At 65.9% G+C, this 24,790-nt stretch overlaps 1 protein-coding gene across 4 annotated transcripts; it reads left to right on the forward strand.

Annotated features, from left to right (window-relative positions):
• The first annotated feature begins 909 nt into the window (after positions 1-909).
• On the forward strand, positions 910-24,662 carry SBF1 (SET binding factor 1). Of its 4 annotated transcripts, none has more exons than XM_021091064.2 (41): positions 910-1,139; positions 7,033-7,118; positions 7,483-7,620; positions 7,760-7,909; positions 7,995-8,105; positions 8,733-8,838; positions 8,949-9,081; positions 9,175-9,283; positions 9,374-9,487; positions 9,591-9,668; positions 9,917-10,030; positions 10,100-10,228; positions 10,311-10,409; positions 10,497-10,701; positions 10,782-10,894; positions 11,865-12,014; positions 12,271-12,339; positions 12,416-12,574; positions 12,646-12,911; positions 13,002-13,174; positions 13,253-13,326; positions 13,401-13,596; positions 13,812-13,939; positions 14,540-14,718; positions 14,830-14,966; positions 15,073-15,280; positions 15,396-15,592; positions 15,835-16,047; positions 18,222-18,299; positions 18,560-18,741; positions 18,819-18,998; positions 19,429-19,530; positions 19,602-19,787; positions 19,869-19,995; positions 20,098-20,228; positions 20,325-20,555; positions 22,801-22,908; positions 23,002-23,213; positions 23,835-23,922; positions 23,996-24,127; positions 24,223-24,662. In XM_021091064.2, exons 1-41 carry the CDS (start codon positions 1,085-1,087, stop codon positions 24,319-24,321), a joined length of 5,745 nt encoding a protein of 1,914 aa, XP_020946723.2. In that variant the 5' UTR covers positions 910-1,084; the 3' UTR covers positions 24,322-24,662.
• The last annotated feature ends 128 nt before the right edge of the window (positions 24,663-24,790 follow it).

Raw genomic sequence — 24,790 nt, forward strand, 5'->3', positions numbered from 1 at the left:
CTGAGGGTGGTGGGCACTGTCAGGGATCCTGGCTGATGCAGCCTTCTTCCGAGGATGGCGCCCGGGCCCCCGGCCCCTCGCGGCCTAGAACACTGCTCTTTGTGGCAGGACCCGTAGCACATCTTTTTAAAAGGACATGTGCTGGAGTCGCCATCAAGGTGCTGTGGAAACGAATCCGACGAGGAACCATGAGGTTGAGGGTTCGATCCCTGTCCTCACTCAGCAGGTTAAGGATCTGGAGTTGCAGAGAGCTGTGGTGTAGGTCGAAGACACGGCTCAGATCTGATGTTGCTATGGCCGTGGTGCAGGCCGGCAGCTGTAGCTCTGATTTGACCGCTAGTCTGGGAACCTCCATATGCCTCCGGTGCGGCCCTAAAAAGCGAAAGAAAGAAAAAAGAAAAGAAAGAAAGAGAAATAGACATGTGTTAGGCGTTTCATCCCCCTTAGACGGGGCTTCCAAATGGGGCCAGAGCCCTCCTCAGGCTGGGATCTCCAAGGGCAGGGCCTGGGTGAGTACTCCTCCCACGGCCAGCCTGGCAGCCCCCGAGGCACGGCCCAGGCCCCCTTGTCAGTCCATCGGGTTTGGGAAACCTGTGGGTAGAGCCGGACCCACCAGCCTTCGTCCAGACGAACAGCGGCACGGGAGAGAACCCGGGAGCCCCAGCACCCCAGACCAAGAGCTCCCGGGGGCGGCGTCCGACCTGACTGTTCGCGTGGGAACTGCGACCGCGAGAGGCGCCCAGAACCCTGCCGCTCCCGCCGCTGACCCGCCCGAGCTGCCGTCGCTGTCACCGCTTGAGGGCGGTAGGGGGCAGAGTCCCGCCCCCGGGAACTGAGTCCGCACCTCTGGTCCAATGAGGGAGCGCTGTTCCGGGCTCCGCCCACAGTGGGGGCGGAGCGATGTCGCGCAGGCGCACGGCGCGGCCGGGCGGGCCGGCTGGCTGGGAAGATGGCGGCGGGAGCCCGGGCCGCCGCCGCGGAGCGGGCCAGGGGCGTCCGGGGTGCGCGGGCCAAGGCCGGGGCCGGGCCATGAGCGCGCCGTCCTCGCGTCCCCGAGCCGCGGAGTCCGCCCGCGGCCCTCGCCATGGCGCGGCTCGCGGACTACTTCGTGCTGGTGGCGTTCGGGCCGCACCCGCGCGGTGAGTGCCGTCGCGCGGCCGACGGCCGAGGGCTGGGGGCCGGGAAGGGTCAGCCCGGGCGGCAGGGCGGCTCCAGGGTCAGCTGGGTACCTGCCGGGCTGGGGGCGGGAGTCGCGGAGGGCCAGTCTCCCTAAGGTGGGGTAGCTCCGCGAGACCGGGCGGGCCGAGCCCGCCTGCCCGCTCCGCTCAGGGCAGAACCGGGCCGGGCAGCGCCTCGGCGTCGCCCGTGAGGTGGGAGGGCCCTGGGGCGGTTCGGCCTCCCGACTCCCAGTTGGGTGGGATGGGCTCTCTCCGCCTTGGCCGGCTGCCGGCCGGCTCTGCCTCCAGGGGCAAGGACTGTTCACTTGCAAGCCCCTCCTCTGACCCCCACTGCCTCTGGTCTGGAGCCTCCGGCCCCTGTGCCGTGTCTCAGGTCCAGGAGGCTGGGTGGGATGCAGAGGAGAGGTGAGTTCGGGGCCTGCTTGACGACACCGTGTTTGAGCTAGAACCCAGAGGCCTTCAGGAGGAACTGGGGAGGAGAGAGAAGAGCACGCCTGGCAGAGGGCCTGCCGCCTTCGTGCCTGCAAGCCAAGCCCTGGGAGGGGATCAGTGTGCTGCCTGGTGCCCATGGCCAGGAGGTCCGTGCTGGGGGTCAGCGTCCGTGTCTGAGAGCCCTTCAGCCCAGGGGGTAGGAGAAACAGCCTGACAATGACGTCAGCAGCAGCCCTGGACACAGCAGCGTTGGGGAGGGCACTTGGTGTGCCGGGCCCTCTGTGTGCATGATCTCACTGCTTACTCCCAGCAGCCCACCGAGGTTGCGCTGCGGTTGCCCCCATCCACAGAGTGCAGTCGGGGCAGAATCTGCGTGCCAGGCCGGAGCCTCCACTGAGGGCCTGGGACTCACACCCAGAGCCAAGCTGAGGCCTCAAGTACCAACTGTGCGAGGCCACATGCATGTCATTGGGGCGGTGGGGGTGGCCGAGTGGTCAGGCTGGGGCTGAGCCTTGTGCCTGAGGATGAGCTCGAGCCCCTCAGCCTACCCTGCTCCTTGGTACCTCAGCTGCCTCTGCTCCCTCCGGGGCTCAGACTGCCTCTCCTTTGCCCTTCTTCGTGCTGAGCCTGCACCCGCTGGACCCTTTGCTCTCCAGACCCGCCTGAGTGCCCTTTCCTCAGCACTCAGTCCTCTCCCGCCATCCACCTGCATCCATCCCAACACCCTCCATCACGAGCATGTGTCTCCCTTCGGAGAGGGGCTTCTGGAGGGTTCTTGCCCTCGTCCTGCAGTCTGCACGTGGCAGGCCCGCTGTCAGTGTTGCTCAGACCCCAGGGGGTGGGGGGTGGGGGGAGGGCTGGTGAGGAGGCTGCGCACCTGGAGCAGGGGGCTGTGTGGGGGTTCAGGGCAATGAGGGTGGCCGAGGGGCTGTCCCGGTGTGAGGGCCCCTGGGCGGGGTGCCAGGCACCGGGCTGATGATGCTGAGGGCAGGGGGAGGAGGTCTGAGGAGGCAGAGGCCAGGCGGAGGCATATGCTGGAGTGAATGTGAGGGAGGTGAGAGGAGGCCTGAGTGGGCTCCCGGACCCATGGCTGGCTGCAGTCAAACAGGTGGTGGCACCCGGGTGTGTGTGGCCTCTGAGCAGGACGGGGGGAAGGCTGGAGCCCACAGTGCTTGCTCACCGTGAGTGACAGGAAGGGGTGATTCTCAAGATGTCCCCGACAATAGGTCTGGGGGGCCCCGAGCCCCCTAACCACTGCCTTCTGGGGTTGGATGGCTCAGCCGCTGGCTGGCCACCCAGCCTCAGGGTCTCCACGGCAGGACTGGTCCCTCCCTGTGAGGGACAAGCCTGCAGGCTGGAGCCCTGGTGGTGTGGCCGAGGGCAGAGTGAGGCGGCGGGGAGTCTGAATCAGGGGCAGCACGTGGGGCCAGTGGTCCCCGCTTGGCAACTTGATACCTCTGGGACCTTGGCCAGCCTTTCGGCCCTCCTCACCTCTGGTTCCTCATCTGGGGGTAGCCTGAGTCACACAGGCCTCCCAGGCTGCCGTGGACACACACACTTGATGCCGTTCACACTGGAGGCTCCAGGAAATGGCGAGTGTCTTGTTGATGCTGAGCAGCAGGTGTGTGGGCACCCCTGGGCGCAGGCCCAGGGCACTCTGCAGGAGGTGAGGACCCTTGCATGCTGGCAGACCCGGGACGCCAGGGCAAGACACAGGGTCTTGGGTTCCGTGGACGGTGTAGGAGTGGTGGACGTCTTGTTCTTGGCCTGGAGCTGGACATCTTGTCTGGTGCTGCTGGATGCAAGGTGCTGAGCCCCAGAGTCCTACCTGAGGGAGCAGTAACTTGGCTTCCTGGTTACTACCTGGCAGGCTGCTCCAGGCAGGAAGGTGGGGTTGGGGCTGGGCGGGACCCTTCTGTTCATCTCAGAGGGTGCAGGCCCTTCCCCCGGTGAGTCGGGGGAGTTCCTTCACTAAGGACTTGGGTTTAGCACCTTTTGCACCCTGGACCCAGCTCCAGGGACATCGTAGGAGCCAGAGAGACCACCCGTGCCCACTTGCTGGCTGGGGCAGGGAGGGCCCTGACAGGGGTCAGCTGATTTAACCCAGTGTGACCAACACCAGGTGTGTTTTGGGAGCAGGAGACACATTTGAGCTGACCAGATGGCCGAGTGCCTATCTGCCAGGGAGGGGGCTGGACCACTCCTGGTGCTGGGGTATTGTCCCCCAGCATCTGAGAGGAAGCCTGCCATCCCATGGCCTAGCCTCTCTCAGTCCTGCCTGAGCTGAGCTGGCCGCATTCCTGGGCCCATCTCCTCTCCCCACCCATGTTCCTGCCCTCCCTCTGGAGCAGGTTGGGGCTGTTTGGGACGGCCTCAGCGGGTGCCCAGCCCCACCCTGGGAGCCCGAAGGGTCCAAGGCCTTGGATCAGAGCCAGTCTAGTCTGTGGGGGAGGCTGTAGCCCCTCTGCACTTGTCCTGCACGGTAGCTGGGAGGGGCCTGTGTGTTGAGGTTTGGGTGGGTGAGGCGGCGGAAGGTGCTGGGCTGGTCTCAGGGCCTGTGCGCCGGGTGCGTGCAGGGGCGGGCACAGGAGGCTGCCATCCTCCCTCGCCTCTGCCCACAGCACATGCTGGCCTGGGCCAGCCCAGGCATCGGAGCCTGGCACTGGTGACGGCGCTGCTGGCGGGTGACAGACGCGAGCTCTGTGTTCTCCCCCACGGGCCTGGCTGTGGGGATGTGGATGCAAGAGGAAGCTCTTGTCCCCATCTGTGTCTCAGGGGACCCGGTGCCCTTCCTCCTAGGGCCCCCAGAGGCCCACCCCGTGACACACAGGCGTGCTGGTTGGATCAGTCCTGTCACTGTGAGGTGGGGGGGGGGGGTGTCCCCTCTTGTCTGCCCCAAGGTGGGGCAGGGGATTCAGTTGCCATAGGTCCCTCCATGGCTCCCAGGGCTCAAGGTGGGGGTGGGAGGACACTGGGAGATGTGGCAGAGTCCCTGACCCCACCCCCAGGATGCAGGCCCGCAGCCAGGTTGCAGCCTGGCCTCTGTTGGCACAGACCTGGGGTGTGGGCAGGGGTCTCAGAGAAGGGTGGAGGACGTGGGCTGGGTGCGCCCTGGCAGGCGGAGCTGCGTGTCCTTCTGTGCCCTGGGGCCCCGGAAGCTCCCTCTACTTCCTACTGAGGAGCCTGTTTGCTTGTGGGGTGTGAGTGGGGCTGGGTGTGGGGGGATGGTGGTGTGTGCGTTCGGCAAGCCAAGCCCTCACTGGCCCAGGTCTGTGCCAGGCGCAGGTGCAGCGTTGGATACAGGGACTTGGCTTCTTGCTCGTGGAGCTTCTGTCTGGCCCAGACGGCCAACGGGCGCACCAGGAGTCACGGGAGGGTGTGGTAGAGGGTAGGAGGTTCTTGGGGTCCCACTGCGTGCCCCAGGCTTGGGCAGGGTGCAGAGAGCTGGCTAGAGGAGGCGACAGCTTTGGGTTGAGACCTAAGGGCCTAGTTTGGGACATGGTGGATCCGAGAAGGAGCTGGCGGGGGAAGGCACACTTGCCCGCTCGCGCCCGCCTCCGTGCGCAGCTGGGACAGCTCCAGGAAAGCCTTCGCTTGCTCTTTGGAAGGTGGAGCTGCGCGCTGGGAGTTGACTTTCACACCATGAATGGGGTAGGGTGGGTGAGCCGTGGACAAGACACTTCTCTGTGGGGAGAGTCTGCGGAGAGTAGCCCCCCAAAGGCCACCTGTCCCCCGGCTTTGGGAGGGAGGCTGTGGTGCAGAGGCTGCTGTCCCCATCCGCCCTCTCCTCCTCTTCCTTCCTCCCCCTGCTGCCTCGTGGCAAGAACTGGGTGAGCCCTGGGTGCCAGCCAGGGCCGAATGGAGATGGTGGTTTAGGGCCGCACACAAGGCAGCCTTTGGGGGAGTCGTCGAGGGAGGAGCCAGGTTCAGGGGAGCAAGCCGAGGCCTGTTGAGGGTGGCTCTTGCGGGTGAACCTGGGGGGACCCTGGGGTCTTCCTGTGGGGGGGGGTGTGGCACCAGCAGACACCTGTCCTCCCCCCATCTCCTCTGTCTGCCACCTTGTCTCAGTGTCAGTGGTGGGAGGGGGAGGGGAGCAGGAAGCTGAGGTTTTGTGAGTCAGAGTCAGGCCGGCACCCTCCCCCCAGCCGGCGGCAACCTGCCTGCTGTCCACCGACCGCCTGGTGTTGCCTCCATGATCGTGGAGGGAGGGTGGGCTCCTACGATGGCAGCTCCTCTGCCTTCCGGGGCCTGGGCAGTGTGTGCTGTCGGCTGCTCAGGCCTAGGCCTGTGCCCAGGCCTCCAGCTCTGTCTGAGGCTCCTGGGCCCATTCAAGTCGCAGGTGGACCAGACTGCTGGTCAAGGGACCTCATCTGCCAGGTCCTCAGGCCGCTGGAGGTGGCCGTCTGGGCCTCGGGACAGAGTCTGTCCCCTTTACCTGCCTGCTCTGCTCTTCTGCCTGCGGAGATTAGGGGGAGGCTTTGGTCTGTCCTCCTTGAGCTGCCGGCGGGGGCTGGAGGAAGAGCCTTCATCCTCCCCAGGCCTGTGAGGGGACTGCTTACCCGACTTGGCTCCATGGAGAGTGAGCAAGAGACAGGGCCCCAGCTGGTCCTGCTGGTAGGGACTGGACATGGGGAAGCAGATGCATGGGGGCTTAATGGGCCCTGTGGCTTCAGGGAACGGAGGGGTCCCTGGGGACGCCGGGAGGGAGCATGCTGGGGATGCAGCAGGCTGTGGGCACTGGCAGGGGCCCAGGGCTGCACACGGCCACCTGGTCTGTGGCTGTGTGCATGCTGAGGCCTTGCAGGCGGGAAGCAGGCCTGTGTGCCACCACCTTCAGTCCTTCCTGCCCTCTGCCATCCTCAGGCTGTCTTCTGGGACCTTTGCTGGTCCTGTCTCTGAGGCAGTGGGGACAAGCAGCAGTCTGCAGCCACAGGCACAGGTGGTCTCCCCCCAACTCAGGCAGCAGGAGTGAGACCTGCACCTCTCAAGTGAGCTCAGGGCTGGGGGTGAGGCAGAGGCTGGGAGCAGGAGGAGATTCATGGCAGCCTGTCCACTGTCATGGTGCTAGCAGGTCAGGAGGTCATGGGGGCTGAGTGCCTAAGCTGGGGGTTGCCGGAGGGGCAGGGGCTGGCACACTGGCGTGGGTTCTGGCTGGGGATGTTGCCGCAGCGGAGGGACCCAGGAGTCAGGGAGCGGGAGCAGGGAGTGCTCTCCACCCTGGGCTGGCACGTCTGTGCTCTTGGTGTCCAGCCCCACAGCAGGGGCTTCTGTCTGTGCCCTCTGGTGGCCTCGGGAGCCGGGGCTGGTCTGGTGCCCGCAGAGGGCCAGGGACCTGCCGTGTCTCCACACGGTCCTTGGGGTTCCCAACCTGCCGCCCGGGAGGTGGGAGGTGGCTGGTGCTCTGAGTGGCTTCTGTCTTCAGGGAGTGGGGAAGGCCAGGGCCAGATCCTGCAGCGCTTCCCGGAGAAGGACTGGGAGGACAACCCATTCCCCCAGGGCATCGAGCTGGTGAGTGGGGTGCTCCCCAGGGGGTGGGGGCAGGGCAGCAGCTTGGCACTTGTCCCCGGTGCCAGCCCTCACTGGGTCCTCGGATCCGTCAGCCGCATTGGAGGGCAGAGGGCGGGTGGCGCAGGCTTGGCTGGCCAGGTGCTTGTCGTGTCCTGTTGTCCCTCCCTGTGGCAGTGGGGACCCCACACGGTGAGGCCCCCACACGGGGAGGCCAGAGGCTGTTTTTGTGGGGTGGGGGCCGCGTGCAGGAGGCAGGGCCCGTGGGCGGTGGAGCTCGGTGCTGGACCTGGCGTCCGGGCCCTGGCTGCAGTCCCCGGAGGGCGGGGGGCTGGGGGAGCTGACTGCTGCCCCTCCCTCCCCATAGTTTTGCCAGCCCAGCGGGTGGCAGCTGTGTCCTGAGAGGAATCCACCGACCTTCTTTGTTGCTGTCCTCACCGACATCAACTCCGAGCGGCACTACTGCGCCTGCTTGACCTTCTGGGAGCCCGCGGAGCCCTCGCAGGTCAGCCTGCCTGGGGCTGAGTGTCCGGCTGTGGCCGACTCCCTCTGCCCTGTGTGTCTCCCTGTCCGTGTCTGGTCCCGGAGCCCCAGGCTCGTGGAGGCCAGAAGGGCCAGTGCTGAGTCCTGACGTCTGTCCCCAGGAAGGGGTGTGCCCTGGGGACACCGAGAGGGCGGAGGAAGCAGATGAGGGAGTGCCACCATCACCCGCAGCGGCTGGCTCGCCCGGCCAGCTCTTTGCTCCGAAGACGCTGGTCCTGGTGTCTCGACTGGACCACGCAGAGGTGTTCAGGGTGAGGCGGGCAGCCAGGGCTCGAGGCAGGACGCGGGGTGCTCTCGCCGGCCGCGCCGTCACCCGCACGTCTGTGGTCCTTGCAGAACAGCCTCGGTCTCATCTACACCATCCACGTGGAGGGCCTGAACGTGGGCCTGGAGAACGTGGTCGGGAGCCTGCTGACCTGCATCATCCCCCTGGCCGGGGGCTCACAGGTGGGTCGTGGCGGCTGCTGTCCACTGCAGCCTTGGGGCCCCCGGGTGCCCGCGGCATGGGCTGCGGCCTGGTCGGCACCTGGAGTGCAGCCTGGCCTGAGCCTGGCCCCAGCCTCAGACACTCTCAGGCGTCTTGGTTCCCCCCACCTGTCGCCTTTTCTCGGCCCTGCCTGCCTGCCTTGTGTGTCCCGTGTCCCGCCTGGCTCTCTACCTGGCAGCCACTGGTTGCTCTGTCCTCTCACCCTCTGGGTGTGCCTGTCTGAGTGTCGACATCCGCTTATCTGTCTGTCCACCCTGGTCTGTGCCTGTGCGTGTGGCTGTGTCTAACTGTGTCTCTCTGCCCGTCTGTCCTGTGCAGCTGGACTCTGTTGAGGACGGAGTGGTACGAATACTTTGTTTCTTCTGCCCACCCAGGCCCCTTCCCTGCCCCAGGTCAGAGGCCCTGAGTTTTCTCTGTGGCATACTCAGGCGACAGCGGCTGGGTGTGGCCTTTCCCTCAGGCCGCACCGCCTGTCCTGGCCGGTCCCACCTCGGGTCTTTTGGTCCCCGGGGCCCACGTGGGGCTGCAAAGCTCAGGCTGATGCGGGGCTGCCGGGCCGCTAAGCCCTGGTCCCTCTCTCTCCACAGAGAACCATCTCTTTGGGGGCTGGCGACCGGCAGGTCATCCAGACCCCGCTCACCGACTCCCTGCCCATCAGCCGCTGCAGTGTGGCCCTGCTCTTTCGCCAGCTGGGTGAGCCGGCGCCCCGTGCACGTGCTGCTCCCTCCCCCTCCCGGGGCGGGTGGACCAACCATGAGGCCTCCTCGCCCTGGGCAGTGGCCTCTAAGCCTGTCCTCCCACAGGCATCACCAATGTGCTGTCTCTGTTCTGTGCGGCGCTCACGGAGCACAAGGTGCTCTTCCTGTCTCGCAGCTACCAGCGGCTCTCGGATGCCTGCCGGGGACTCCTGGCGCTGCTCTTCCCTCTCAGATACAGGTGCTCACTGGCCCCCGGGCTCCCTGGCCCCTCCGCCCGCCCCTCCTCTGGCCTGGGCTCCCGGGCGGCCGCACTGAGCCTCGCCCATTGCAGCTTCACCTACGTGCCCATCCTGCCGGCGCAGCTCCTGGAGGTGCTCAGCACGCCCACGCCCTTCATCATCGGAGTCAACGCCGCCTTCCAGGCTGAGGCCCAGGAGCTGGTGAGGGCCCTGCCTTGTGCCTGCCCCGCTGCTCCCTGCCCTGCCAGCCGGCCCGTGGGTCCCTGACCTCTTGCTGCCTTTGGTCCACAGCTGGATGTGATTGTTGCTGACCTGGATGGAGGGACAGTGACTGTCCCTGAGTGTGTGCACATCCCACCCCTGCCAGAGCCGCTGCAGAGTCAGACACACAGTGTTCTGAGCATGGTGAGGCGGGGCCAGGGCCGCGGGCAGCTGGGGGGTCTCTGGGCGACAAGAATTGAGAGGAGCCCAGGACCCGGGCCTACCCCGCTCCCCTCTGCCTCTGTAGGTCCTGGACCCTGAGCTGGAGCTGGCAGATCTTGCCTTCCCGCCACCTACGATGTCCGTTTCCTCCCTGAAGATGCAGGTGGGGGTCCCTGCAGCTCCGGTGTGGGGGCCCACGCCCACCCTGTGCTAAGCAGTCCTCCAGGCAATTGCAGGGGGCCATGTGGGGCCGCCGTGAGCCTTGGGGGGGTCTGCACAGGAGTGGTTGGCAGCACCAGGTCTTAGAAGAGGTCCTGTGGCTTTGTGTGGAGAAAGGTGGCAGGGGCAGGAGGGGTGGTGGTGCCGGGCAGGCTCGGGCTTGGCACTTACCTGCACGCCCCTGTGTCCCAGGATAAGGAGCTGCGTGCCGTCTTTCTGCGGCTCTTTGCTCAGCTCCTGCAAGGCTACCGCTGGTGTCTGCACATGGTCCGCATCCACCCGGAGCCCGTCATCCGCTTTCACAAGGTGGGCGCCAGGTGGGGCAGGGTGGGCGGGAGGGCGGGCCCGAGGGGCTGACCTCTTCGTGTATCCCAGGCAGCCTTCCTGGGCCAGCGTGGGCTCGTAGAGGACGACTTCCTGATGAAGGTGTTGGAGGGCATGGCGTTTGCAGGCTTCGTGTCGGAGCGCGGGGTCCCCTACCGCCCTACGGACTTGTTTGATGAGGTGCGCCACCCCCCAGCTGGGAGGAACCCCACGGCCGCCCTCCCCGCCCCAGCCAGCCTGCCTGTCCCGCTTCCTCCTCCAGCTGGTGGCCCACGAGGTGGCACGGATGCGGGCGGATGAGAACCACCCCCAGCGGGTCCTGCGTCACGTCAAGGAACTGGCAGAGCAGCTCTACAAGAATGTAAGGTGGGGGCAGGGGGGCTGGCCTGGTGAGGTCACTGCTGCCCTGGCCCCGGGCCACTCTCCCACGCCTGCCTATGTCCCCCAGGAGAACCCATACCCTGCTGTGGCTATGCACAAGGTGCAGAGGCCGGGGGAGGCCAGCCACCTGCGTCGGGCGCCCCGGCCCTTCCCCCGGCTGGACGAGGGGCTGGTGCAGTGGATTGTGGATCAGGCCACGGCCAAGATGCAGGGCGCCCCGCCAGCCGTGAAGGCCGAGAAGAGGACCACCGTGCCCTCGGGGCCACCCATGAGTGCGTAACAGGGACAGGGACCCTGAGGGTGGCCCCGGGTGGGCCTGCGGTCAGAGGTCAGCGCATACTCTGCTCCCTAGCCGCCATTCTGGAGCGGAGCAGCGGGCTCCATGGCAACAGCGCGCGCCGGCTGGAGGTGGTCCGCAACTGCATCTCCTACGTGTTCGAGGGGAAGATGCTTGAGGCCAAGAAGGTGAGGCAGCCCGTGCAAAGAGCACTGCGGCTCTGGGCGGGGCGGCCTGGGCACAGGGAGGACTGCGGCTCTGGGTGGGGTGGCCTGGGCCGGAGCAGTGTCCCTCAGAGGAGCCCGGCCGTTGTTTCCCTGCTGGCAGGAAAGGCAGGTGGACTTCAGGTCTCAGGTCCCTCTCAGGACAGCTGGGGGTGGCCTGCTGGGAAGACTCAGCTGGAGGTGCTTGCTTGCTTTTAGATGTCCGAACACCCTAAGGTGTCCGCTGTCGAGTTTCTTCTCTATCCCTCACAAAAAAAGTTGAGGCACAGCATGTCTTTTTTTTTTTTTTTAAACCCCATTTGTAGACAGCTCAGCTCGCTTACCGTTCTGTCTTTGGTGCTGTTCGCTGACACTCTGGGTCTCTCACAACAGCCAGTTTGAGTCCGTGTCGTGTTTCATGGCTACATGGTTGCTGCGAAGCACCCGGTTCTCACACCAGCCCCTTCTTGAGGGCCTCTGGGGCTCCTGGTGTTTCTACTGTGGACGGTAGTAGCAATAGGACAAGCACAGCCCCGTCTGGGACCCGCCCAGAGCCGAGCCGAGCCAGCCGCCGGCTCTGTGTTAGGTTTATGTATTGAGGATGCTGCGGCCTGGTCGGCCGAGCGCCTGAGGGCTCTCCAGTTGTGAGTGCTGAGCTCAGGGCCTTGAGGCTTCTTCCGTCAGAGCCGCTCTGCACTCTGGCAGCGTGGTGGACTTTGTGTAGGGAGGGCTGGCTCCACTAGAGTGTTAGCCTCTCTTGGGTGTTGAAGCCCCGGAGTGGGTCCCCCTGGACCTGGGTGGCTTCCGGTCTCCTCTGTGCTGAGAGCCTGGGTCCTGGCTCCCGCTCCCTGCGTCTGTGCCGGGGTCTTGGCGCCTGCCTCCAGCCCCTTGGGACATGTGCGTGTGGTTGGACCCACGTAGGCACACGCCTCCATCCCTGTTTCCCCGACCCCAGCTGCTTCCAGCTGTGCTGAGGGCCCTGAAAGGACGTGCGGCCCGCCGCTGCCTTGCCCAGGAGCTGCACCTTCACGTGCAGCAGAACCGGGCGGTCCTGGACCACCAGCAGTTTGACTTTGTTGTCCGGATGATGAACTGCTGCCTGCAGGTGAGGCAGCCTCACAGCCTGGCAGAGCCGTGGGCCGGGCTTTCCTGGGCGGGGCTTCCCGGCCTCCCCATGAGGGTGCGCCTTCTGGCACTGTGACAGCTGGGGACACCCTGGTCTGCTGGTGAGGGTGGAGAGGGGAGAACCTTTGTTGGAGGCTGGGGTGCTGGTGTAGACAGCTCAGGCACAGTGGTGGGAGGGGCCAGGTGGGGTGCGATGGGCACAGGGAGGGGTTCCGACGCCCCTGGCTCTGCCGCAGGACTGCACCTCCCTGGATGAGCACGGCATCGCAGCTGCTCTGCTGCCTCTGGTCACAGCCTTCTGCCGGGTGAGTGCTGGTGTGGCCCAGGCCCTCGCGCCAGCCCCCTCCGACTGTGTCCCTGACTCCTGCTTGGCCTCCGCAGAAGCTGAGCCCGGGGGTGACGCAGTTCGCCTACAGCTGCGTGCAGGAGCACGTCGTGTGGAGCACGCCGCAGTTCTGGGAGGCCATGTTCTACGGGGACGTGCAGACCCACATCCGGGCTCTCTACCTGGAGCCTGCCGAGGACCGAGACCCTTCCCAGGTGGCGGGGGCTCCCTGGGCCTGGGCGGACAGGGCCAGCCTGGCCCCGGCTCACCCGCAGCCCTGTGGTAGGTCGGGGAGGCGCCTGCACAGGAGGACCAGCGCTCCGCCCTGGATGTGGCGTCTGAGCAGCGGCGCCTGTGGCCCACCCTGAGCCGTGAGAAGCAGCAGGAGCTGGTGCAGAAGGAGGAGAGCACCGTGTTCAGCCAGGCCATCCACTACGCCAACCGCATGAGCTACCTGCTGCTTCCCCTGGACAGCAGCAAGAGCCGGCTGCTGCGGGAGCGCGCGGGGCTGGGCGACCTCGAGAGCGCCAGCAACAGCCTGGTCACCAACAGGTGGGGGGTGGCCTGGGGCGGGGCCCGAGGGGGACAGACCTCAGGGTGGGGGGCGGGGCCTGTGCCCACCGTGCCCCCTTCCCGGCCCAGCATGGCGGGCAGTGTGGCGGAGAGCTATGACACAGAGAGTGGCTTTGAGGATGCAGAGACCTGTGACGTGGCCGGGGCCGTGGTCCGCTTCATCAACCGCTTTGTGGACAAGGTCTGCACAGAGAGTGGGGTCACCAGCGACCACCTCAAGGGGCTGCATGTCATGGTGCCAGGTATGGGGGTCCGGGCCTGGAACCACCCCCCCCGGACGGGTGGGCGTGGGCCCGGGCGTGAGACCTGCTCTCCCCCAGACATCGTCCAGATGCACATCGAGACCCTGGAGGCTGTGCACAGAGAGAGCAAGAGACTGCCCCCCATCCAGAAGGTGCGTGGGGGCCAGGGGCGCCGGGGCTCCGGGACCAGCCTGTGTCCTGAGGCGCCGCTCCTGTCCCCGCACAGCCCAAACTGCTGCGGCCGCGCCTGCTGCCCGGTGAGGAGTGTGTGCTGGATGGCCTGCGCGTCTACCTGCTGCCGGACGGGCGCGAGGAGGGCGCAGGGGGCAGTGGGGGTGGCCCTGCGCTCCTCCCGGCTGAGGGCGCCGTCTTCCTGACCACGTACCGGGTCATCTTCACGGGGATGCCCACTGACCCCTTGGGTGAGCCTCTGGCCCCCTCTGCCCGGGCCTCCCCTCCCCCATCCCCCTGGGTCCTTGGGGGGAGCAGGACGCTCCGCCTCTCCTGTCCTTTTCTCTGGGGCACGGGGTCTGTGGGAGACGGGCTGCTGTCGGCTCCTCCCGACCTGCCTGCGTGAACCTGAGACTCTGTGACCTGTCCTCCCCCACCCCCGACCCCGCGCCCGGCCTCTTACAAGTGGGGGAACAGGTGGTGGTCCGCTCCTTCCCGGTGGCCGCACTGACCAAGGAGAAGCGCATCAGTGTCCAGACCCCCGTGGACCAGCTCCTCCAGGACGGGCTGCAGCTGCGCTCCTGCACCTTCCAGGTCAGCTGGCGCATGGGCTGTGCTGGGTGGGGCTGTGGGTCCCCGAGTTGTGACCCTCTGTGGGGTGCAGGCATTGGAGCCCCCAGTCTTGTCGTCATGCACTGGTGTTAGGCCAGCATCGAGCCCTTTGTGATTCTTGAATTTGTGGAGGCGTTACCATGCCTTAACTTGGCGTCCTCTGCCTGTGTGACGTGCCAGTCTCTGGGCTCTCCTGTTTCCCTCACAAGGCCCTGATCCTAGAGTCCACCCATGTCTGGAGTGCGGCGTGAGTTTCGCCCAACTGAAACCTGCAGAGATTGGATGAAATGCAAAGGTCGGGGTCCTGAGCCTCCAGCCCCTGAAGCTTAGGGAGCAGCCTCCCCTAACGCTCTCTGCTAACGCTCCGTCCTCGAGAGGCTCCCTCAGGAGGTGTCCCCTGCTGGACAGAGAGGCCAGGCTGGCCCTTCACGGCCCCGCGGTAGACCTGGCTGCCCGCCCCCCCAGGGTCATCTGGCCACAGGGCCCTCACCCATCCAGGGCGTCCCGCAGGCGCAGCTGCCCTGTGGGCAGGGCTCAGGCCCGAGGGCCGCCCGGCCTCTGAGGTCCTTATTTCCACCGCAGCTGCTGAAGATGGCCTTTGACGAGGAGGTGGGGTCCGACAGCGTTGAGCTCTTCCGCAAGCAGCTGCACAAGCTGCGCTACCCGCCGGACATCAGGGGCACCTTCGCGCTCACCCTGGGTTCTGCTCACACGCCTGGCCGGCCGCCACGTGCCACCAAGGACAAGGGTCCTTCCTTCAGGTGTGGCACTTAGCCCCCAGGCCAGGTCACTTGCCCTGCCCAGAGCCACCACGTGTGTCCCCTTGTCCGTTCTGCTCATCTCGTCTGACCCTGCGCCTGCCGCCCTCCCAGGACCTTGTCCCGGAACCTGGTGAAGAATGCCAAGAAGACCATCGGGCGGCAGCACGTCACTCGGAAGAAGTACAACCCCCCGAGTTGGGAGCACCGGGGCCAGCCAGCCCCCGAGGACCAGGAGGATGAGATCTCAGGTGAGGGCGTGGGGAGCCCTGGGTGGTCTGGGCGAAGACCGCCCGCGGAGGGCTGGGGGCCCCGGAGGTCTGTGGGTGATGACCCTGTGTTCCTGGCCTGCCCCAGTGTCAGAGGAGCTGGAGCCCAGCACGCTGACCCCTTCGTCAGCCCTGAAGCCCTCCGACCGCATGACCATGAGCAGCCTGGTGGAGCGCGCGTGCTGCCGGGATTACCAGCGCCTGGGGCTGGGCACACTGAGCAGCAGCCTGAGCCGGGCCAAGTCCGAGCCCTTCCGCATCTCCCCGGTCAACCGCATGTACGCCATCTGCCGCAGGTGAGCGCGACCGCGTGGGGCGCCCTCACCGCTTCAGGCCTGGGGGGGCACCTGGCCGTGGGGGTCCAGAGGGCCTTTGGCCTGCCCCCCCCCACTCACATCCACCTCCTCGCAGCTACCCCGGGCTACTGATCGTCCCCCAGAGCGTCCAGGACAACGCCCTGCAACGAGTCTCCCGCTGCTACCGCCAGAACCGTTTCCCGGTGGTGTGCTGGCGCAGCGGGCGCTCCAAGGCTGTGCTGCTGCGCTCCGGGGGCCTGCATGGCAAGGGGGTCGTCGGCCTCTTCAAGGCCCAGAACGCGCCATCTCCAGGTGGCCTCCCTGCTCACGGCCCGGCCCCCATCTCCAGCCCTGCGCGCTTCCCAGCCCCACCCACCCCGAGCCCCCGCCCCTCTCTGAGCCCCACCCACCAGTCCCGCCCCTCCCCTCCCCTAGCTGAGCCCCACCCCATCCACAAAGCCCCGCCCCTTCCCCAACCCACCCGGTTCCAGAGCCCCGCCCCGTCCCCAAGCCCCGCCCCCGGCTTCCTCTCCAATTCTGCCTCCTCCCCCCAGGCCAGTCCCAGGCAGACTCCAGCAGCCTGGAGCAGGAGAAGTACCTGCAGGCCGTGGTCAGTTCCATGCCCCGTTACGCAGATGCCTCAGGACGCAACACCCTCAGCGGCTTCTCCTCGGCCCACCTGGGCAGCCATGGTGAGGGCGCTGGAGCAGGAGCTGGTGGTGGAGGCACGTGGGGAGGGCAGGCCAGCAGGAGGCAGTGTTTCCGGTGTAAGTGTCCTGAGGCCCTGCTCCAACCACTTCTCTGGGAGCTTGCAGAGCAGGCCACGGGGGGCAGGAGGTTGGAGTGTCGGCCCAGCCTTCCCAGGCCCTGCCCCTCGAAGCTAGGGTACTGGTGTGGGGTGACCCTTGGAGTACTCTGGGATGCTGTCCACCAGGGGTGGTTTGGTCTTCTGGGGGTAACAGGCGGGGACTTGTCGGGGTGAGCCGGGTGCGTGCCTGGCACTGGGAGAGGCGTCTAGGCAGGAGACAACACCCAGGAGGGCCCAAGGGTGTGCAGGCTGGAGAGGGACATGTTCCAGAATGGGGCAGCCTCCTGCAGAGGTCCGGCTCCAAGGTAGTCACTCCCGCATCCTGCCCCATCACCCCTGGGCCTTCTTGAGGATCGGTCCTCGCACCGAGGGCTGCAGCTGCCATCCAGCCCGCATGGGTCTTCTGTGCCCGGGGCCTACTGATGGGCAAGCAGCCTCTCATTCTGCACGGAGCTCTCGTCCCCACTGGAGCTGTGGATCTGGGAGGCTCTGCTCACACGGGGCCTGCCCAGAGCCCAGGGGCTGGCCTGCGCAGCCCCCGGCCTGTACCTCAGCAGGTGTGACGACAGTGTCCGCCTGGGGTCTCTGTGTACACCTGGGCTGTCAGTCACATGAGGGGGTCCTTTCTCTGTGAGACCCTTCCTACACCTGGTTGGGCAGATGTTAGCAGCGGTCCCGTGTCAGACAGGCCTTCCTGACCACCTCCCTTCTCCGCACCTGCGCGTCTCTCTGCTCTTGCTCTGGCTCCCACAGGCGCTGGGCATCTCAGGTGGCCTCGGGGCTGGCGTTGTCCCAGATTCTTCCTCTCTGCCTCCCCTGAGTCCTGTGAGCTGACCTCGCAGCCCTCCCTGTGGCCAACTGCCCCACCCTGGCCTGGGCTACTCCTGCCCGTGGCACAGGACCTCCCGATGGTGCCTCCGCTTCGTTCCTATAGCAGGGTCTCTGGAACCCAGGAGGCCGTCACTCCTCTGAGGGAGGCCTTCGCTGTTGGAGCACAGCAGCCTCCCAGGCCCCGTGTCACCCGTAGCCCAGTGCTCCACCTGGATCTCTTGGTATCACTTGCTGGACACTGGGGCCTCAAGGCCGGGAACAAGGGTGGCTGGTCTGCGCTCACGGAGGTGCACGGGGAGCTGTGTCAAGGGAGCGCCGGGCTGGGCAGCCAGTCTCCTGGAGGGGGGCCCGGGCCTTTGTCCTCTCGCTCCTCTGCTGGGAGTAGCGTGCTCTAGCTGAGTGGCTTTGCTTTTCCAAACACCAGAGCTCATCATGAGTATGTGTTATGGCTGCACTGTCTTTCTGCCTCTGCTTCCCCAGAGACCTGAGTGGCCCCTGCAGGCAGTACCCTCCCCACAGGACCTCCTGGTGCCTGTATCTTCCCTGATGTTGCTTGGGCATCTGTCCCCAAGGCCCAGTGGTGCTGCTTCTTGGTCTCCCTCAGGTTCTGGGCACAGGCTGTCCTCCTCCTTGCCCAGGGTGTGCAGGGCTCGGCTCACCTCAGCTGTAAATGGGTTCCAGTCCCATCCCCGGGATGCACCGTGTCCCCACAGTGGGTGACCCTCTTCTGCCTGCGTCGTGGCTGGCTGGCATTGTGCTTGCCCGTGGTGCCTTGTGCCCTCTATGCAGAGGCAAGTGAGCCCAGGCCAAGGGCAGGCTGTGGAACCCAGAGACACTCTGGACCGTCCTCAGGCAGGCTCCCTGTGCCTCCAGGCCGCGCCGTTCCAGCCTGTAGGGCCACTGCCACTTGGCCATCAGCCACCGGGGCTCTGCCTTGCCTCTGAGCTCCCAGGCTGGGCCTCGCCACGCCTCAGGGGCACCTCCCGCTGCTGCGTTCTGGGCAGAGGCTGCTGGGTGGCCACGTGCCCTGAGCAGCTCAGGCAGTGTTCTGGGGCTGAGGGTGCAGGTGAGCTACAAGGGAGACCCAGGGTCCCACTTGTCCTCTGACTCTTTCTACCTGCCACCGGGCCCTCTGCTCCCTGGTTTGCCCTGGATGCCCAGAGGGCCTTGGTGCTGATCCCCAGACTCTGGGGCCCTCTGGCAGGTTGGTGGGAACCCAGCCCTGCACCCAGTCTCTTTGGGCCACAACCCCCGCCCCCAGGCTGGGGCCAGGCCTGAGCATTCTCTCTGCTGTGCCCCCAGTGCCCAGCCCCAGAGCCAGGGTCACCACGCTGTCCAACCCTATGGCGGCCTCGGCCTCCAGACGGACCGCGCCCCGAGGTACCGTACCGGCCACACAGGCCGGCTCCCCCACACCTGGCACTGAGGCCCCATATGACTGAGAAGTCGTGGGCACTAACGTCCCCCCACACTTGGCACTAACAGCCCCGTGTGACAGATCGGCATAACCAGCCCTCCCCACGGCCCTGGGCACTAACAGCCTGACGCCCCCAGTCCCTCCCCTGCCTCCCCAGGGAGCTCAGCCCCAGGTAGGTGGTGCCGGGGTCCTGCTTGGGTGCTCACTTGGTTTCTTTGCGCAGGTAAATGGGGCAGCGTCCGGGCCAGTGGGCGCAGTGCTGGGCTCGGCACTGACGTGGGCTCCCGGCTGGCAGGCAGAGACATGCTGGGTCCCCCCCAGGCCAACGGGGCGCCCCCTGACCCAGGCTTTCTGCGGCCCCAGCGTGCCGCCCTCTACATCATCGGAGACAAAGCCCAGCTTAAGGTGACTGGGCTGGGGTCGTTGGGGCTAGGTGGGGCTGCAAGGGCTGGGCACAGCTCAGCACCGCGGGCCTCTTCCAGGGCGTGCGACCAGACCCGCTGCAGCAGTGGGAGCTGGTGCCCATCGAGGTGTTCGAGGCACGGCAGGTGAAGGCCAGCTTCAAGAAGCTGCTGAAGGCCTGTGTTCCAGGCTGTCCCGCTACCGAGCCTGGCCCAGCTTCCTTCCTGCGCTCGCTGGAGGACTCTGAGTGGCTAATCCAGGTCTCCACTGCCCTGCTCCCACCGTGGTGGAGGCCCCTGGGGAGGGGCTCTTGGGTGCCCGCTTCTCTGCAGCTGAGGGTGGGTGGGTCTAGGCTTGCTTCTCTGGGAGGACAGGGCTTCGGGTGGGGCCTGGCCGGTGGAGGGAGGTCAGGGCCCAGCCATGTTGGGGTCCTGCTTCCTGTCAGGGTGGGGCTGGGCCTCTCAAGGACAGGGCCACGTCTTCTGGCCCCGGGGACTCGGGTGGGTTTGCGAGTGGCCATGCCAGAGCGTTTCCTGTCCACCCCCCACGGTGCGCGCCTCCAGGCTGTCTCTGGGTGTGGGCCCGCACGGCCAGCACTTCTTTGGCTGTGAGGGTCTTGGGGCCCTGGTTGGGCGCTGTGGTCTCAGGCCATGGGCTCCAGGAGGTGCTGAGAGGCTGCGGGTCCCTCAGATCCACAGGCTGCTGCAGGTGTCGGTGCTGGTGGTGGAGCTGCTGGATTCGGGCTCCTCCGTCCTGGTGAGCCTGGAGGACGGCTGGGACATCACCACACAGGTGCGTAGCAGGCTGGGGCGGCGGCCGCGGGCCAGGGCCAGGCACCCTGCTGACTCCCGGCCTGCTGGCAGGTGGTGTCCCTGGTGCAGCTGCTCTCGGACCCCTTCTACCGCACCCTGGAGGGCTTCCGGCTGCTGGTGGAGAAGGAGTGGCTGTCCTTCGGCCATCGCTTCAGCCACCGCGGGGCCCACACGCTGGCGGGGCAGAGCAGTGGCTTCACGCCCGTCTTCCTGCAGTTCCTGGACTGCGTGTACCAGGTGAGCGGCTGGTCCTGCTCAGGGCTGTGAGCGCTGCCTCTGGCCGCTGACCTCCGACCCCTGACCTCCGACCCCACACAGATCCACCTGCAGTTCCCCATGGAATTCGAGTTCAGCCCGTTCTACCTCAAGTTCCTCGGCTACCACCACGCGTCCCGCCGCTTCCGGACCTTCCTGCTCGACTCCGACTATGAACGCATCGAGCTGGGTAGATGGGGCACCGGGTGGGGGCGGGCGGGCGGGCAGGAGGGCGGGGCGCGGCCGGGGGCGGGGCCCGGAGGGGCGGGGCTCAGCGCTGCCCCGCCCCCAGGGCTGCTGTACGAGGAGAAGGGCGAGCGCCGCGCCCCGCAGGCCTGCCGGTCGGTGTGGGAGTACGCGGAGCGGCTGAGCAAGCGGGCGCCCGTCTTCTACAACTACATGTACGCGCCCGAGGACGCCGAGGTGAGCCGGGCCGAGCGGGGCCGAGCGGGGCCAAGCGGGGCCGGGGGGCGCGGGGGGCTCCTCGGCGCCAGCTGCTCACGCCAGGCCCGCCCCCAGGTCCTGCGGCCCTACAGCAACGTGTCCAACCTGAAGGTGTGGGACTTCTACACCGAGGAGACGCTGGCCGAGGGCCCCCCCTACGACTGGGAGCTGGCGCAGGGGCCCCCGGAGCCCCCGGAGGAGGAGCGGCCCGACGCGGGCGCCCCGCAGAGCCGGCGCCGGGTGGTGTGGCCCTGCTACGACAGCCGCCCCCGAGCCCAGCCCGACGCCATCTCCCGGCTGCTGGAGGTGCGAGCCCCCGCCCCGCGCCCTCGTTCGGGGTCGGCCCCAAGGGCAGGCAGGGTGTTTCTGGGGCCTCCCTTCCTGCCGTGCCCCTTCACCGAGTGGGGACCCTGCTCCGCCGGGTTCCTGCCTGCCTGGTGTCTCTGCAGAGAGAGGCGGGCCGGGGAGCTTGGGCCCGCGCCCTGGCGCTGCCCCACGTGGTGGGCATGTCTGCGCAGCCTGCGGAGCCAGATACAGGGGCGCAGCACCCCCCTGGGAGAGAAGCGTCCTGTGGGGGTGGAAGCTAGGGTGGCACAGCCTGCAGGCATCAGGGATCCCCCCACCCCTTGGCCGGGTGGCTTTGGAGGGTGGCTGAGCGGCCTCGAGCTCCTCCTTCCTTGTGGGGATAGCCGGTTGCTGCCCCTGCTTCTCCCGGCCAGGCCGAGGTGTAGATGAACCGGCGGTGAGCTTCCCCTGCGCGGCCGGGCCTGCAGGCACCTGCCACCAGGGTTGGTGGGAACCGAGCTGGGGTTTTGTGGTGAAGGGGACCCACAAGCATAGAGAGCAGGAGAGCATGTGGTAAACACTGGGGGCCCTGGGGTCTGCAGCCCTAGACCAGGGTCGGGCTGGTGCTCCTGTCCACGGGGCTTGAATGTCTGACTTGGGGGGCGGATCTTAGCAGTTCAAGGCGACTTTCTCTCACTCAGCATGTGGTCAGGCTTCTTTTTACACACTTCTTTCATTGGACTTTTTAATCCATTTACACCAAATTATTGAGTGAAGTCTAGCTTTGTGCTATTTTTTTCTATTTCATTTTTTTCCTTTTCTCTTTTATTTTCTTCAATAACTGAGTATTTTTTACTGTTCTATTTTTTTTGTCTTTTTTTTTTTTTTTTTTTTTTTGTCTTTTTAGGGCCACACTCGTGGCATATGGAAGTTCCCAGGCTAGGGGTCTAATCAGAGCTGTAACTGCAGGCCTATGCCACAGCCACAGCAACGTGGGATCTGAGCCGCGTCTGCGACCTATACCACGGCTCATGGCAACACAGTGTCCCTTAACCCACTGAGCAAGGCCAGGGATCGAACCTTCAACCTCATGGTTCCTAGTCGGATTTGTTAACCACTGTGCCATGACGGGAACGCCTCTTATTGTTCTACTTCATGTGAGAACACGTCTGTGGCATATAGAAAGAAGTTCCCAGGGCCAGGGATCCTTCTCTGTAGAGTCCCCATCTGCTCAACTATTATATTCATCTTTAAATCTTAAATGTATTTCTTTCTTTCTTTTTTTTTTTTTTTTTTGTCTTTTTAGGGCCATACCCACGGCATATGGAGGTTCCCAGGCTAGGGGTCCAATCGGAGCCATAGCCACCAGCCTACACCACAGCCACAGCCACGCGGGATCCAAGCCGCATCTGCGACCTACACCACAGCTCACGGCAACGACAGATCCTTAACCTGCTGAGCGAGGCCAGGGATCGAACCTGCAACCTCATGGTTCCTAGTCGCATTTGTTTCTGCTGCGCCATGACAGGAACTGCCTTAAACGTATTTCTGACAACTGTTTTGAACTTCTTGTACGCTAGCTGACGAGCTAGTTCATTCCTGGGTGTTGCTTTCATTGTGGGTCTGTTTTAACTTCTCCCGAGGATGGCTCGCGTTTTGCTGCCTTTTTTGCTTGTCTGGTGATTTTTATGAGCTGGTCATTATTGATCACGACCAGGCTGTCTTCCTTTACAGTCCTGGGTTTTATTCTTGCTGGCAGTTTGGGAACTTGTGGGTCAGCTTGGGCTTTTCAGGGGTTGTTTCTGAGCTTTTTCGGGGGAGGGGAGCACACTGCGGAATGTGGAAGTTCCCAGGCCGGGGTTTGAACCTGTGCCACAGCAGTGACCTGAGGGACAGCAGTGAAAACACTGGGTCCTCAACCCCCTGAGCCACCCAGGAACTCCTTGAAGACAGCATGTCTTTGGCTGGTTTTGGGCTTTTCTCTGTCTTTGGTTTTCAGGCGTTTTTCTGTAACATCCTGGGGCGTGTGCGCTCAGCTTATCCTATTTGGGGTTTGTGGTGCGTCCTGATTAGGTTGGGATGTCCCTTAGTAGTTTGGTGATCTCGCCCCATCGCTCACCCTTGCTGCCTCCTCCTGTAGATAGTCAGACATTTGTTAGACCTGTTCGTTGTCTCTCACGCTCCTGTTGTCTTTCCTCCTCTTGTCTCCGTTCCAGTCTGGGTGTCGTCTTCTGACGAATCTTTTCATCTGGTAATTCTCCCCCAGGAGCTGCAGCGGCTGGAGACAGAGCTGGGCCGACCCCCTGAGCGCTGGAAGGATGCCTGGGATCGAGTGAAAGCTGCCCAGCGCCTGGAAGGCCGGCCAGATGGACGTGTGAGCGGGGCTGGGTGAGGGGGCTGGGGAGGGCTTGATGCCAGGAGGAGGCGGGGGCCACCCCCTTACACAGGCCCACCCTCCTGCCCCCAGGGCACCCCCAGCTCCCTGTTGGCGTCCAGTGTGCCCCACCACCGCCGCTCGCTTGGCGTGTACCTGCAGGAGGGACCTGTGGGCTCCACGCTGAGCCTCAGCCTGGACAGTGACCAGAGCAGTGGCTCAACTGCATCCGGCTCCCGCCAGGCAGCCCGCCGTAGTACCAGCACCCTGTACAGCCAGTTCCAGACAGCCGAGAGTGAGAACAGGTGTGAGAGGCACCTCCCTCTGCGGCTGGACACCTCCGAGCTCTGGCGGCCGGGAGTCCCGAGGGCTTCTTGGGGGTGGTCTGCTGCCTTGGGGGAGCTTCTCGTCGTTTCTTAGGTGGATGGTTTTGTGGGGGAGGCCATGACGGTGGCCTGCGCATCAGCTGGCGGTTGTTGGGAGAAGCAGGTGGGCTTGGAAGGGGTTTGGGGTAGAGAACCAGTGACCACAGCCAGGCCATGGTGGCTGCAGAGGAGGACACGCGTGGGGGCAGGATCCGGGAGAGGCGGGGGCCCAGCAGGCTGCGTCCCACCCTCTGGGCCTGGCGGGACCACGTTGCCAGTCGCCTCCCTAGACCTGCCTGCTCCCGGTCAGGGCCTCCTGCTGTGCATGTGAGGCCATTTCCTGGAGACCCCAAGGCTCTGGTGTGGGAGCCTCCCCAGTGTCTGTCCTGGGGGTGGGATTCTTTCTGGGGAGAGCCAGCCAGGTTTCCTTGCCCGGGGCTCCAGGCCTGGGGCCGCTGAGGACAGAAGCCTTGGTCTTGCCACCAGGCGGCGGGGGGAGTGGGGAGGTGGGGTACCTGTGGGCCCTGACCGCGGGCCTGGCCCGTTGTGCTGCGAACACAGGTCCTATGAGGGCACCCTCTACAAGAAGGGGGCCTTCATGAAGCCCTGGAAGGCGCGCTGGTTTGTGCTGGACAAGACCAAGCACCAGGTGAGTGGCAGGGAGCTGGGGGGGGGGGAGGAGCCGGGAGGGGGCCCTGCCCTGACTGGCCGCCCCTGCTCAGCTGCGCTACTACGACCACCGCGTGGACACGGAGTGCAAGGGGGTCATTGACCTGGCGGAGGTGGAGGCCGTGGCGCCCGGCACGCCCACCATGGGCGCCCCCAAGACGGTGGACGAGAAGGCCTTCTTTGACGTGAGCGGGCCGGGGGCGGCGGCGACGGGGGGCGGCTCCGCCTGGGCGGGGCTGCGGAGTCCCACGGTCCCTCCCTCGTGTCTGTCTGTCCGCAGGTGAAGACGACGCGTCGCGTTTACAACTTCTGTGCCCAGGACGTGCCGTCAGCCCAGCAGTGGGTGGACCAGATCCAGAGCTGCCTGTCGGACGCCTGAGCCCGGCCCTGCTCGCCGCGTCCGTCGTTCCGACCACTAGGGGTGGGCAGGGCCCCCCGGCCATGTTTACAGCCCCCCCCCCCGCCCGCGACAGTATTGCGGCCCCACCCCCAGCGCGTGTACAGCCCCCCCCCGACCCCCCCGCCGCTCCCCGCGCCCACGGACTTGGGGGGCCCGGCGGAGCGCCCGCCCGGAGCAGCCGTGGTACAGCCCCCGCGGTGGGCCTGTAAATAGCGCCCCCTCCGCCCCCGCCCCGCCCCACCCGCCCGCGTGCTGGCCCCGGCCGGCTGGCCGCAGGCGACCGTTCCTAGAACCAGAGTCTATAAAGAGAGCTAACGATAGATACCCGCGTGCCTGGTGTCCTCCGCCCGGAGGGGCCCCTCGCCCAGCAGCCTCGCCGGGGCCTGGCCCCACCGGGTAGGGGGGGCGGCGTCGGGCCTTTGCTGGGTGCCTGCCTCTGGCGGCGTGG

The sequence above is a fragment of the Sus scrofa genome, chromosome 5 (genome assembly GCF_054392235.1).
Source record: "Sus scrofa isolate SSC_HxYL_T2T_F1_AM1 chromosome 5, Sscrofa_HxYL_maternal_Yorkshire_Landrace_v2.0, whole genome shotgun sequence".
NCBI classification, from domain to species: Eukaryota; Metazoa; Chordata; class Mammalia; order Artiodactyla; family Suidae; genus Sus; species Sus scrofa.